The 15,589-nt window shown below is 37.1% G+C and overlaps 1 protein-coding gene across 1 annotated transcript in view; it reads left to right on the top strand.

Annotated features, from left to right (window-relative positions):
- The window catches only part of tprg1 (tumor protein p63 regulated 1), a 60,543-nt gene extending 45,287 nt beyond the window's left edge, over nt 1–15,256 (top strand). Inside the window, exons 5-6 of the mRNA XM_073852347.1 lie at nt 6,249–6,402; nt 14,459–15,256. Coding sequence (XP_073708448.1) covers nt 6,249–6,402; nt 14,459–14,653 — 349 coding nt within the window. The 3' untranslated portion in view covers nt 14,654–15,256. The remainder of the gene's footprint in view (nt 1–6,248; nt 6,403–14,458) is intronic.
- Nucleotides 15,257–15,589: the final 333 nt, after the last annotated feature.

Raw genomic sequence — 15,589 nt, forward strand, 5'->3', positions numbered from 1 at the left:
CTGAGACCATTCATGTGTGGGGTTGCTTCTCATCCAAGGTAGTGGGCTCACTCACAATTTTGCCCAAAAACACAGCCATGAATAAAGAATGGTACCAAAACACCCTCCAACAGCAACTTCTTCCAACAATCCAACAACAGTTTGGTGAAGAACAATGCATTTTCCAGCATGATGGAGCACCGTGCCATAAGGCAAAAGTGATAACTAAGTGGCTCTGGGACCAAAATGTTGAAATTTTGGGTCCATGGCCTGGAAACTCCCCAGATCTTAATCCCATTGAGAACTTGTGGTCAATCCTCAAGAGGCGGGTGGACAAACAAAAACCCACTAATTCTGACAAACTCCAAGAAGTGATTATGAAAGAATGGGTTGCTATCAGTCAGGATTTGGCCCAGAAGTTGATTGAGAGCATGCCCAGTCGAATTGCAGAGGTCCTGAAAAAGAAGGGCCAACATTGCAAATACTGACTCTAATTGTCGATAAAAGCCTTTGAAACGTATGAAGTGCTTGTAATTATATTTCAGTACATCACAGAAACAACTGAAACAAAGATCTAAAAGAAGTTTAGCAGCAAACTTTGTGAAAACTAATATTTGTGTCATTCTCAAAACTTTTGGCCACGACTGTACATAAACATTATTTCAATTTTATGGCCAGCAGGAAACATTAAATTTAGTGTGACTTTATTTCTAGGAATGCACTCCTGTGTGTAACGCGTCTCAGGAAAGCTTGTGCGTAATGCATGACAGATCTTAGCATTCATTTTTCACCTTCTCTTTTTTCACCTATTCTTTTCATCCCTCTATTTCCCTCCCCTTCTCAATCTTTCTCAATCATGTAGAGTGATGGAATGAAATAGTCTGTGTGTATGTGTGTGTGTAAGAGAGAGAGAGAGAGACTCGTGGCAATGATCAGTGAAAGCTCAAGCCTGTACCATAAACAGTGAATGTCCCAGCCCGCTGGCTGCTGCGGCCCAGCCCTCTGCTTGTCTCAACTGGCCCTCACACACTGATAGCTTACCTCTGGAATCATCTGGAATCAACTCACACACACACACATACACACTCAGAGTAAAACACACAACTGCTTTACCCTAGACAGTGTACACATGTGTGCTTGCTCATGCACACACAAAGCACATTTTACGCTTTTAGGCATATATACAAAAACCTTATATACTCCGCAAACAGTCAAATTTTTTGCCTTTTCTCTGAGTCAGGCTTTATACCGCCCCATAATCACCTTTCCTCTCTTTTTCTCTCAACACAACAGTTTATTCAGCAGGGTGTAGCCAGCGAGACCTCAGCAGCCATTGTCAAGGTCTGAGAGTGTTAGTGTAAACATAGGCAGCACCGGGAGAGCTAGAGACACAGCCTTGCCCTGTAGTTATGTTTTTTTTTTCTCTCTCTATCTAAAGAGTCCCTCTTTCTCTGTAGCTTTAAGGTATGTGTGTTTGGCAGGAACTGGTCGTGCTTAAGGTGTGTTCTAGCGTCTGTTGGTTTTGCCAAGGTACGACACACCTGGAAATGCAATTTTTCAGCAATTGTGCACATGGTCAAATCTATTGTCTTGTGTTGAAGATGGAGATGTGTATTCATTAAAGTCTTTGTGTATTTATGTAAAGATTCCAAGTACTGACATCACTGCGTACACTAAAAACAAAAGGTCATGTGCTACAGAAAATAACATAAATAAAATCCAGAAATTAAACATATTAAAATAATTTTTTTACCTCACCCAAAAAGGGTCATTATTTGCTTGCCCTCATGTCATTCCAAACCCGTATATATTGTCATCAGTGGAACACCAAATAAGAATAAAAAGAAAAAAAACATTATATACAATTAACTACTTTAAACATTTAAGTTAAATGCTTTGACATTTATGACATACACTATCAGTCAAAAGTTTTTGAACAGTAGGATTTTTCATGTTTTTTAAATAAGTCTCTTTTGCTCACCAAGCCTGCATTTATTTGATTCAAAGTACAGTGAAAACAGTACAATTTTGAAATATTTGTACTATTTAAAATAATATTTAATATTTGAATATATTTTAAAATGTCATTTATTCCTTTGAATTTTTAGCATCATTACTCCAGTCACATGATCCTTCTGAAATTCTTATAATATTCTGATTTGCTGCTCAAAAAAACATTTTTATTATTATTATTATGTTGAAAAAGAGTCTAATATTTTCATTTTTTTGATAAATAGAAAGTACAGCACAGAGCACAGATAACATTTATCTGAAATATAAATCTTTTGTAACATAAATGTCTTTTTCTGAATCATCATTTTTGATCATCCTTGCTAAATAAAAGTATTAATTTCTATAATGTCTTATTATTATATAAATGCTAATATTTTGGATCTTTCTATTTATCAAAGAATCCTAAACAGATGTACTTAACTGTTTTAAATATTGATGATGAAAATAATAATAATAAAATGTTTCTTTAACAGTTAATCAGCATATTAAAATGATTTCTGAAGGATCATGTGACATTGAAAGACTGGAGTAATGATGCTAAAAATGTACCTTTGATCACAGGAATAAATTACATTTTTAAATATATTAAAATAGAAAACAGTTATTTAAAATAGTAAAAGTATTTCAAAATTTGTACTTTGGATCAAATAAAGGCAGGCTTGGTGAGTGTTTATAAATTTGGAATAAAACAACATAAGTTAACCTAAATGAAAATTTAATATCTGAGAATATTATATATATTATATATATATAATCACTAAATTGCAGGTTGTATTATGTTTCTACTATTTTTGTGTGTCCTTCCATAATGTGCGTGACATATGCTTATATTATCACATAACATCTTGAAATCATATAATTTTGATAGTTAAAAAGTGTTAACTGGCAATTGTTACCTTAAAGAGCTATTTCTGCAAGTTTTAACCCATAAAAAAAAAAAAACATTTTGTTTGTATACATTTCCATTTTACCATTTTAGGTAAACTTTTTTTTTTCTTTTCAGTGTATGCAAGTGCTGTGTCATACTTTGAAATATATCATTTGTGACAAATGCACTGAAATAATTAATAAGTAGAGAGTGTTGGGAAAAAGTGAAGTAGAGAGTGAAAGGAGAGAAAAGGAATCAGTTGTTTCAACCCTCAGGCTGAATGTATCCATCTATCAGCTCAGAAAAAAAAAAAAAAAAAAGGACAGTAAAAACCTCCTGCAGCTAAACACTGAATGCTTTGTAGTGATTACAGTAGAGGCTTGACTTTACCTGGAGCCCAGTCTGTCTGTATGAGAGTGAAGGAGGGCCGCTAGGTCACTGGTTACGTATGTTTAACTGCCATGGTGTTGTGCCGAAGGGCACATCAGTCTCCGCAAGACACACGAGAAGTGTTTTCCTCAGGACACACATTTATCAAATGTCAGTAGGGAAATATAACTTCTTTCACTTAAACCTTTCGAAACTTTTTTTAAGTGTATCTAAGATGAAAAGTTCCTTAAGTTGAAGTTACACCAAGCTAATTCCATTAAAAGCTGTCTTGAATTAACAAATACATTTCTCAAAATTGCCAGATCTCACTGGTAGCCAATCATTCTGAAAACAAATTAAAAAATTTGATTTTTTTATACTTCTCAAGTCTGTATAGTGTAAACAGGCATGAGGCAACAGGTTTCTGGTGGAAATGCTAAATCTAATGCAGTCTGATACAGTACAGTAACAGCCAATCAGAACGTATTCAGTGTTTAATTATGCGTAATTTTAAACCAATGGCATTTCACTGTGGGTGGGGCTGCCTGGAGCAACAACACATAGATCCCAAGTGGTCAATAGGCAGGACCAAAACTCAAATTAACAATAAAGACATTTTATTGCTTTTCAATTTATTTTGTTAAACCAAATACATGATGCAATACTTACAAATTGGTATTAAATAAAGAAAGCTGATAAGTCTTTTGATACAACTGTATGGACAATTGTAAAACTCACAGGCTTTCATATGACTGATGGAGAGTCAATTGTGAAAGATGCTTGTAAAATATGGAATGGTGCCAACACATTTCAAAGAGCGAATGTTTGGAGGTTTTAAAGCCTTGTGTTTGCTGCCAGGCTCTCTCTTGTCTTCTGAGGTTTCATCAGCCTGGAAAATAAAGACATCCCCTCTAGGCTTTTCATTAAAATCTATTTACTTAAAATGGCAAAAGAGAAAGGCAGGGGAATGAAAGAAAATCTGATGAGCGGAGGGAATTGCCTCTAAGCTTAGCAAATATTACATTGGCTTGTGCATAAAAGAGGCGACCATAAGAGAAATGGTGGCAGTTTTTGGCAGGGAGCGAAGCTGGGAGGTCTGGGGTTAATTGAAAGCATGAAATTGTGAATTACTGAGCAGATAATGCACTTGTTAGCAAGGGTTTGCAGATGTAGAAACAAAAGATGTGTGTCACTTCCTGTTTTTGTACAGTTGAGTGACTTTTGTGCATGCTTTGGCAAACACGTGCAACTAATTTAGTTCTCTGAAACGCACTTTTTGATATTTGCTTTTTTATTTATTATTGAATCACATATAATATTAATAATATGACAGTGTTTTAGTGCCACGTAAAAAAAAAATCGATAATTTACAACATTAAAGTCATAATATTTTTAGAATAAAGTCAAAATATTTTGAGAATAAAGTCAAAATTACGAAAATAAAGTCAAAATATTTTGAGAATAAAGTCAAAATTACGTGAATAAAGTTGAAATGTTTCGAGAATAAAGTCAAAATTACGAGAACAAAGTTAAAATGTTTCAAGAATAAAGTTGAAATGTTTCGAGCATAAAAAAATATTGTTCTGAAAATAAAGTCAAAATGTTTAAAAAATAAAGTCAAAATTTTGAGAATAAAGTTGAAATTTCGAGAAATAGGTTGAAATTTGAGAATAAAGTTGAAATTATGAGAATAAAGTTGAAATGTTTTGAGAGTAAAGTTGAAATATTTCGGGAATAAATTCGAAATTATGAGAATAAAGTTGAAATATTTAAAAAAAAAAAATAACATTGAAATAATGATAATAAAGTCAAAATGTTTTGAGAATAAAGTCAAAATGTTTCGAGAATAAAGTTTAAATGTTTTTGAAAATAAAGCCAAAATTATGAGAATAAAGTCAAAATGTTTTGAGAATAAAGTCAAAATGTTTTGAGAATAAAGTCAAAATGTTTTGAGAATAAAGTTTAAATGTTTTTGAAAATAAAGCCAAAATTACGAGAATAAAGTCGAAATTATGAGAATACAGTTGAAGCGTTCAGAGAATAAAGTTTAAATGTTTCGAGAATAAAGTCGAAATTATGAGAATAAAGTTGAAATGTTTCGAGAATAAAGTCAAAATTATGAGAATTAAACCATAGCAATAATGTTATACTCGCAGGGACAGTATGCTTGGAAATAATATTTTACATCTTCGATTGTATTCATTAGGCCTAATTGTAGTGCACCAGCCACCCAATAATAGCAATAAGCTTTGTGCTTTAAGTAATTTTTAATATAAAACAAAGTTTCAGTCAGTTTTATAGCGAAATACAAACAATGTGACTTTATTCTCGAAATATTTTGACTTTATTCTCATAATTAAGATTTTATTCTGAAAATATTTCAACTTTATTCTCGTAATTTTGGCTTTATTCATGAAATATTTCAACTTTTTCTCACAATATTTCGACTTTTTTTCGTAATTTTGACTTTATTCTCAAAATATTACGACTTTAATCACGTAGTCTAAAGGTAATTGTACACAGAGTCCTAAATTTTCCCACATTAAAAAAAAATTAATACAACCTCATGTTGTGTCGTTTACACACTGCCTCTGAAAAATTGGATCATGTTCGATTCTCTGCATTTTCCCATCCGTAGCAAGTATTTTGATAGGAAAGGATGATGAATACGAAAAAAACAGACTTTTGACCTTTCACAATTTTTTCGTGGCACTAAATTGGCATGCCATTGTATAATAATATTAAAAACAATGTGCATTTTTTACCCCCTACCAAAAAAAAGACATAATAAAATGAAAAATAGTATAGCCCTTCATCAAAAGTGTTGAGTTAAGATATTTATTTATTTAAAAAAAAAAATTACATTATTTTCCATTCTGTTTGCTAAACCTTTTTGTTGACCCCTATAGTATTCCCCAGTAGAGTCTCCTGTAGAGTTTATTGTATATTTCTCTATCATTTATCTGTCATTGTTTTCCTGCATACAAGCATTTTGATATGTTTGTGTTTTTTTTTTCAGGAGAGAAGGTGAGGGTGTGCGGGTGTTTTGGGACAAACTCAGAGAACCGTCTTTCACTTCCCGCTGGAATCCTTTTTCTGTTGACTATCCTTTCGCTACGTTCACCTATCACCCTGTCAAGAGTGCCAATGAAGAGCTGGGCCGACTCTGTGATGTAAGTATTACAATGCGACACACAGAACACTTTTATCACAGTCAAGCCTCATGCCGTACCTCTGACATATTTCTATAAGATCTCCTTTTTAGACTAAAGGACAAAACCCAACCATTATATGAGCTCACGAAACTATTTTCAAATGGTTTACTCACAAGTATTGAAGAGGTGCTGATAGAGGTCTTATAGAAGTTGAGTAAAAATCTACAGTTTCTTGGAAGTCGACTTTGGAAGAAATGACGCGTTCAGTTAACAAGCATGGTGCAATATTTATTTCAGTACATGACTACCTGAGGCTGAGGCAAGGTTACTTAAGGCAGCGTTTCTTCAACTGGGTTCATTCCAAAGCCACAGGGTCAGAAAAAAAATCCTAAATAAATCTTAGCAATAAACCAAGGCACAAAAACTATTGACTTAAGTTAGTGATTGAAAGGCTTACTAGTTTTCCAAAGGGGCTTAGCGATGCACTGGCAGTGAAAGGTTAAACAAGCTGAAATTCAAGTTTATAATTTATTTGTAAACATACATGGCATTAAAATTTCCTGCCAATAAAAACACTCAGGTTTTAAGAGGCAAAGCAATGAAAGTTGTTAATTTAGATGTCAGTATGACAATGATTATAGTTTACTGTAGGCCTATATGCCATTGGAAAAAATAACTCTATTATAAAAAAAGATTTTTTTTAACCATCTGCTTACCAAACACCTTTTTCTTTTATGCGTTTAGGTATATGTCTGTTTTTCCTTTGTGAAAATGAAATATGATTTAAAAAAGTTAATACATCGAAATAATATACTTTAAAAGAATATACTCAACTGCAAACTGAATGTAATGTTTTCAAACATTTGTGAATTGCAATTAAAGGAAAATTTATTAAAATGTATTATCATTTAAAAGTTTTTTTTGACCCGCTTAAGTAGTTTATCTTTATTAGAAATCTCTTAACTACTTCTTGTCACAGTCTGGGCGGGTTGAGGAGTGGAGATGGAGGAGGAGAACCGGAGTAGATGAATAATCAAAGTTTATTAAACAAAACACTGAATCTACAAACAAACAAAAACCAGGAGCATGAACAGAAAACATGTAACATTATCAACGGACAAACGGGAGTGAGGAGACACAGACTTAAATACACTGAACATAGGGCGTGGTAACAAACAAGATAACGAGATGACGAGGGGGAAATACAAATATGGGCATGATTAAACCAAAATAGACAAAACCAGGAGGGGGAGACAAAGACTAAACCAGGAAGCCATGGCGGATCTAGGGGCTCAGGAGGCCATGGCCGAGTAAACAGTCCAGGAGGCCATGGCTGATCAGGGGAGTAGCCAAATCCCCCCCCCCCCCCAATTTTTTGGGGGAACTTAAGGCATAGTCCACCCAGGAGAGCACGGAAGGGCGTGCTGGAGAAAGCTCCGGCTCTGGAGGGCGCGCAGGAGAGAGCTCCGGCTCTGGAGGGCGCGCTGGAGGCGCCGGCTTTGGACGGTGCTCTTGAGGAGCGGGCTCTGGACGGCGCTCTAGAGGAGCGGGCTCTGGACGGCGCTCTAGAGGAGCGGGCTCTGGACGGCGCTCTTGAGGAGCGGGCTCTGGACGGCGCTCTTGAGGAGCGGGCTCTGGACGGCGCTCTAGAGGAGCGGGCTCTGGACGGCGCTCTTGAGGAGCGGGCTCTGGAGGACTGGACGACCCCAGCGGAGACTCTGGAGAGCTGGGCGTCTCCAGCAGAGACTCAGGGAGGCTGGGCGGAACCAGCGGAGATTCTGACTTGGCGGTAGCCATTTTGGGTGCAGATTCAGGCTTGGCGGCCATCTTGGCCGGGGACTCAGGCTTGGCGGCCATCTTGGCCAGGGACTCAGGAACAATGGCCATCTTGGCCAGGGATTCAGGCTTGGTGGCCATCTTGGCCGGGAACTCAGGCTTGGCGGCCATCTTGGCAGGGAACTCAGGCTTGGCGGCCATCTTGGCAGGGAACTCAGGAACGGCGGCCATCTTGGCAGGGAACTCAGGAACGGTGGCCATCTTGGCCAGGGATTCAGGCTTGGCGGCCATCTTGCTTGCAGACTCTGGCGTGGCAGCCATCTTGCTTGCAGACTCTGGCGTGGCAGCCATCTTGCTTGCAGACTCTGGCGTGGCAGCCATTTTGTGAGCTGACGCTGAGACACTGGGCTGAGGGCGGCGGCCGGCGGATTAGAGCGCGGGAATGAGGCCGGCCGCATCGGGCTGAGAACAGCGGTGGAGCTCTGGAGGATGACTGGGGATTTGGGACTGGGCTGACGGCTCGAACCGTTGACACGGTATGTGGAGGTTCTCGGCTTAAGGCAGACTGGTGCATTGACCTGTGTTTGGGAGGGGGCTGGAAGATGAGACCCTCTTGGACTATGAACTTCTTCTACTTCAAAATCAGATCCATTTAAATAGAGAATGAGATTGATTAGCTCGATCAAGGGAAAACTACAAGCGGGGAGATCGCAGCTAACCATCTCATCATCCAGCCCCAAAATAAACACAGCACAGAGAGAAACCTCATGCCAGCCTACCTGGTGGTAGAGCTCGACAAATTCCTCCACATACCGCTCCAACTTCCTACCGCCTTGCCGCAGTCCCCTCAGAGCTGTCTCAGCCCGACTCATCTTCTGTATTGGTCCGTCGATCTGTCACAGTCTGGGCGGGTTGAGGAGTGGAGATGGAGGAGGAGAACCGGAGTAGATGAATAATCAAAGTTTATTAAACAAAACACTGAATCTACAAACAAACAAACAAAAACCAGGAGCATGAACGGAAAACATGTAACATTATCGACGGACAAACGGGAGTGAGGAGACACAGACTTAAATACACTGAACATAGGGCGTGGTAACAAACAAGATTACGAGATGACGAGGGGGAAATACAAATATGGGCATGATTAAACCAAAATAGACAAAACCAGGAGGGGGAGACAAAGACTAAACCATTAGACTAGAAACATAGGGGGGAAAACACTAGGAAAACAGAACAGGACAGGACAAAATACTGACACTTCTATTGTCTTTTAAATATATTTAAAGTGTATTGCAGTATTTATGGTAAACTAAAATCTAATTAGAAATATAATACAATGTCATTTCTTTTGTTATGTACTTGGATATATAATTGTATTTATAACATTTGTAAAGATCAGGTTGCAGTTCAATAAATTAAAAATTATTAATTTTAAATGTAATAATGAATAACACACTACAGTTCAAATTATAATCAATTACTTTACATGTTTAGAATATTAGTCAACATATCGAAATAAGTGTATATGTGACCCTGAACCACAAAACCAGTATTAAGTAGCACAGGTATGAAAGTGGTCACTGGTTGGGAAAAACTCATAAACACTGATTTAAGGCCATATTATTTAATTGCAATACAATTTAGACAATTAAGTGAGGAATAATGTACATCCAGCCAGTTGTTATCGCAAAATAAAGCCCAACATACTTATTAGCAGCCCGACATGAAGCAGAGAATAAAGGGCTTTACTTTGCGATAACAACCAGCTGGATGTACATTATCCCTTTTATTACATGGCTACTTGCTATAAAACTAAATAATTAGACACAAACATTAATTGGCATTGAAATATTTTGAAAAAACAAAACAAAAAAACAGTTGCTAGCAAGTGGCAAGTTCAAACTAGATGGCATTTTACCACATTTATAATTATAGTCTATAAAATACATTGATTTAAAGAATTAGCTCATCACCTTGTCATCCAAGATGTTCATGTCGTAAGGAAATTATGTTTTTTGAGGAAAACATTTCAGGATTTCTCTCCATATAATGGATATCTATATCGCCCCCAAGTTTGTACTTCCAAAAAGCAGTTTAAATGCAGCTTCAAGGGGCTTTAAATGATCCCAGCCGAGAGAATCTCATTTTCTTCCCCAACTTTAAAATAGTCCTACATCGCTGCAGAAGTACCGACCCAGTGTTTACAAATTGAACATACAAAGAAGATCAAACGCCCTTTACAAAAAAACTTTGATTTTGAAGTTGAAGATGAAAACGAGATGGGAGTTTTTCGACATACCCTAACTGTATTGACCCGGATTACACAGACTACGCATGTGCATCACAGAGACGAGACAATACAAGCATTTGAGGTTAAAAAGTATATAAATTATTAATCTGTTTTCAAAATCAGCGATCGGATTTCACTAGATAAGACCCTTCTTTCTCGGCTGGGATCGTTTAGAGCCTTTTGAAGCTGCGTTTAAACTGCATTTTGGAAGTACAAACTTGGGGGCACATACATATCCATTATATGGAGAGAAATCCTGAAATGTTTTCCTCAAAAAACATAATTTCTTTACGACTGAAGAAAGAAAGACATGAACATCTTGGGTGACATGGGGGTGAGTACATTATTTGTACATTTTTGTTCTGGAAGTCAACTAATTCTTTAAGATGAAACTGTTTTAAAACTATACTTGTTTGTTAGTTATCTTACAATCCATTACAATTATCACAAAATGGCAGCAGCTGCGTTTGCATGAAATGAAAGAGCGAGTCTGTGATACCAGGATGACATAATTAAGTAATTATACACAGAATATTGATTGGAGTTTTAATATTTTATTAGCCAACCAAACCCAAAGCTTCTACAAAGAAAAAAATCTTATTAAGCTTATAGTGCCGACTGCAGTTACCTGGGTGAGCCTGTGCTATTAGTTTTTACCAGTTGTTATTCATGGGGAATAACATACCTTGAAATGTGGTGACTGACCAATCTAAATTGAGTATTCAGTGTAGCTGTGTAATAATAAGAATTATACTATGGCTGTTGAATGCTTGAATCTGATTGGCTGACGTACATTCTAATGGTGTGCATTATTTTCAGGAAAACGCACGGCAAACGTAGTTCCAGGCAGCACTTGACCGCATTACGTGTCTATATCACTTCGCCACACGATTTCAGTTGATTCAAAGGTCCTTATAGCCCAAAACAGCAAAATAACCAAAACCCACAAAGACACTGGCCAATCAAATAAATACAGTAAACAATAAGATAAAAACGACAGATTATTTCCATGTTTTTGCCACAATATTACGTTTTATTATGTACGGAAAGCACATACTCTATTTCTCCCACTCTCTCTCCCTTACAGATGCACACACATACAGTTTGCACACACGTTAGCATACGCGCTAATGTTGTTAGCGCTGCTCTGACGATTAAAAACTTGACATAAAAACTACATGACACATGACAAGTGAGTTAACAACAGTGTGGTCTTGAATAAAATTAACTTAAAGTTTCACTATTAGTAGAGACAATGCTGCCAACCAGTTTTGAGAGACACACAGACTTGAGAGAGGTTATGCTGCATTCCAGGCAGGTTTTTGAGCCTGTAAATCACGACTTAAAACCACAACTCACGACTTTGTAGCGTTCCAGGCAAGTCACGCCAAACTGCCTGAGTGCATTTATTATCATTATATTATTATTAATTTGATTGCAACGTTATATTGTCATAAAGTCTATTTTTTCTCCGTGTACCACCTGCATAAACACCGCACCCGTAGGGGCTGCCATTGTTGTTTTGCAGGCTTTGTGGCGTCAGAGCTCGGAACTGGGAGTACATCGATCTAGTAAAAGTTCACGGGAGGGAAGTCACGGGTTTGACTGCCGTTCAAGTGCACTTTCAGGGTAGAAGGTTGGAAAAACATGGGTAACGGGTTGCCTGGAACGCGGCCTAATTCACTATCTTAATCTCTCTCTCCCTCTCTCTTTCTGTCGGTCTGTCTAAACTTCATTATTAACTCATTAGTTTGCTATTAATGGCTCAAGCGTTGTTACTAGGTCTAAAATGACGTTTTGAAATTAGCAACGAAGGCATTGGATAAGTTGCGTAAGAAATTAATTCCACTCACAATATTGGTTTAAGGACAAAAAACGGACAAATGTTTTAAATAGGGCTGTCAAAATTAATGTGTTAATTACGCGTTAACGCAAATTAATTTTAACGGCACTAATTTTATTAACGCGCGATTAATGCAGCACGCATTTTCTGTTTGACCCATTACCTAGCCCATAGTTAAAGAAATGGATGCACAGTGTTGCCAACCTAGCGAAAAGTGTCTAGCAACAATACATAAACACATAATTGGACAAACCTAATATAGTTTCTGAGGCTCTCCGGATTTGCCAACCGAGCGCGAGGTCTCCCAATGTGCGCGCACCTCCCTCTATTTATATGCGTCTGCTCTGTTCAGCGAGCGGCAGAGGAGCAGCGCTTTCAGTTAAAACCAGATATTATGTTTCTTCCAGTGCTTGAAGTGGGCCGGTACGGAGGCACTTCTGTATTTTATCCTTTTGCATACTTGCACTGTTCGTGTGTACCGGCACTTCTGCCATATTGAATGAATGCAAGCAGAGTCGGTCTACGTTAGGATTGGTGCTGTGGGGTTGATGCGTAAAGCCACATACGAGTACGCAAGCGAAAACGGCATTTTATATGTACGTCAAACACATGCATATCATATGCACGCCAAAGTTAATTTCAGCTTATTAATAGCACGCCAAATAGAAACAGAATATCGTGCTACTAGTACGCATTTTCATGAGACCGGGCTCTCGAATTAGTACATTAGAACGAGAACAATACCTTAAAAAAATAAAAGAAGCAGGTTTTTGCGATCACATAACTTTAAACGGGTAAACTCCTAAAAAGTCCAAGGATCGTGAAAGCATTCAAACAAGCAGTTAAAAACAACGATAAGAATGCAGAGAATAGTGACTTATGTCCAGATGCCGGTAAATTATTCTTTTCAGCAATTGAATCATGATCATAATTCAGGATTTTTTTCAGTCATTATTTCATATTACTTTGGTTGTCTGATAAAAGAAACACTGAAATATAACAATGGAAACAGTTTTGTTGAGAACTTGGCTGCATCAAATTACAGTATGTGGGTACAAAGAGGCAAACAAATGTAATAATAAATGTAGATTTTGCATGTTCAGAAGAAGTGAACTGCCCTGTCCTGCAAATAATATAAACAGGCTTGTATAAGTAAATTGCTCAGTGTAAAGAAAGAGAAGTAATGGGAACCTGGTGTTTCTATGTTCTTTTTTCTCCATGTGTCAAATAGACATGAACAAGTTATTTGAAAAACATCTATGACCTTTGAAACATGTCTAGTCTTCATCTTCTATGTCGAGTATGGTTTCACTAATAATAAACATGTATTTGCTTAAAGCATCCATATTTGTCCATGATTAGAGTATTAAAAACTTTAAAAAGTATTAATTTAAGGTACATTTAGAACAGATAAAAATGTGCGATTAATCGTGAGTTCACTCATGACAACCATGTGATTAATCGCGATTAAAAAAAAATAATCGATCGACAGCCCTAGTTTTAAAACATATCATCTGGTTGATGTCTTGAGGTGTGGTAACCGTAGTATAAGTGGAATAATTGATTTTGGTCTGTTGAATTCTACGAAAATAATACACAAAATAATGCACACCCGCTTCACATCGTGGCCGCATCACCACCTCGGGTGTGCATTATTTTCTAAGAATTCAATGGCCCGTCGTCAATTATTCCTTACATAAAGTCCGAGTAATATTTTTAAGAATCTGTATAGATAAATCACTTTCAAATCTGAGCTGCAAACATTTTAAATGATATTTGTTTTGGTCCCTGGCTCACTCATCCATGTGGCCATGTCGTCCAGGACAATCTGCTGGCTTTTAGGTATGTATGTAGTTCAAGGTGTGAGCGAGGGGTCTTATGCAGGTGACCACACAGATCGCATAACCAGTCATTTAGACTTCGAGGGTGTCTAATCCCACAGCCACATTCCCATTCCTCACATTCCACCCCGCCTACTAAGGTGCACAGCTGGTTCAACAAAAATGAAGAACGGTAGATAAAAAAAGAGAAAACATAAACATGGATGTTTTGACAAGCAGAAACCGCCAGCCTGACAAACATGAGTTTAGGTTTTCAAAAGATGCTTTTGCTGTGTTTTAGTACTGAATAAATAACTTTTCATATTTTCCTTCATCGTTTAGATTCAAAACTTCATGGAGCAGCTGACTGCGGCAGCGCAGAAAGCCCACAGCAAGAATCCTGTGCCTGGGAAAGCCAACGGTGTTCTTGTGCTGAATCAACCCATCCAAATCGAAGCATACGTGGGTCTGATGTCTGTCATAGGCAACCAAAACAAGCTTGGCTATTGCTTAGCACGAGGCAATATTGGTTTCTGAGGGCACTTTGAATCTTCCAGTGAAGGTTTACACTAAGTCATTCTCTTATAGCAGCTGAGCATGTGTAATTTATACTTTACAAAAGATAACTTTTAAATCAAGGGGAATGTATCATCCTAAATTACATTTGAAGTCTATCAAACCATGTAGTTTCATCTAGTTATATTGCCCTAGAAGCGTTTTAAATAACAATGTCAATCAGTCACTTCTTTTGAGTTGTGTCATAATACACAAAGTATGTTGTCCCTCCTCCTACGACTTCCTGTGTGGAATTATCTTGTTTCTCGTTTTCTGTTTTAGTTTTTTTCTCTTCAGAAACTGATTCATCGCTATGTCATTTGTAAAGTGCCTTTCCTTTTTTTCTGTATTTATGCTGATATTCTACCTCGTCGCAAGGCTTCTTACAGGTCAATTGATGCATGAAGGTACTCGAGTCATATTTGTTTGAAGGTTTAGGGTTTATTATTACAGTAGGACATAGTGCTGGATTTTCCCTCATTGTGTAATTACTACATTCACTCAGTTGTCTTGATTTGTTTCTACAGCAGAATGTCAAACATATCGTGAAGTCTTTTTAAAAATAAATGCTAATACTGAAACTTGGTTCATTAGTGCTGAATACAATTTATTTTCATGAACTACAATTAGGAGTAATTCAAACAAAAGAGATGTGTGCTCCATTTATCTGAATAGTCTGCACTGTTTTGATTTATAGGGCATTTCTGAGGTGGGGCATTGCCAGTGTAACTACATTTTGTTAAAAATATTAATATATATGTTTTATACATGTATTTTAAAAAACAAATGTACTGCATTTGTGTAAATTATAAATTTAACATAATGTAAATTGTCCCCTAATGGTGTGTACACACTGAAATTTGCAGAGCGATTGCCAATGTTCAGTTGTACTCTGATACAACTGGACATTGGCAATTG

The sequence above is a fragment of the Garra rufa genome, chromosome 12 (genome assembly GCF_049309525.1).
Source record: "Garra rufa chromosome 12, GarRuf1.0, whole genome shotgun sequence".
Taxonomy (NCBI): domain Eukaryota; kingdom Metazoa; phylum Chordata; class Actinopteri; order Cypriniformes; family Cyprinidae; genus Garra; species Garra rufa.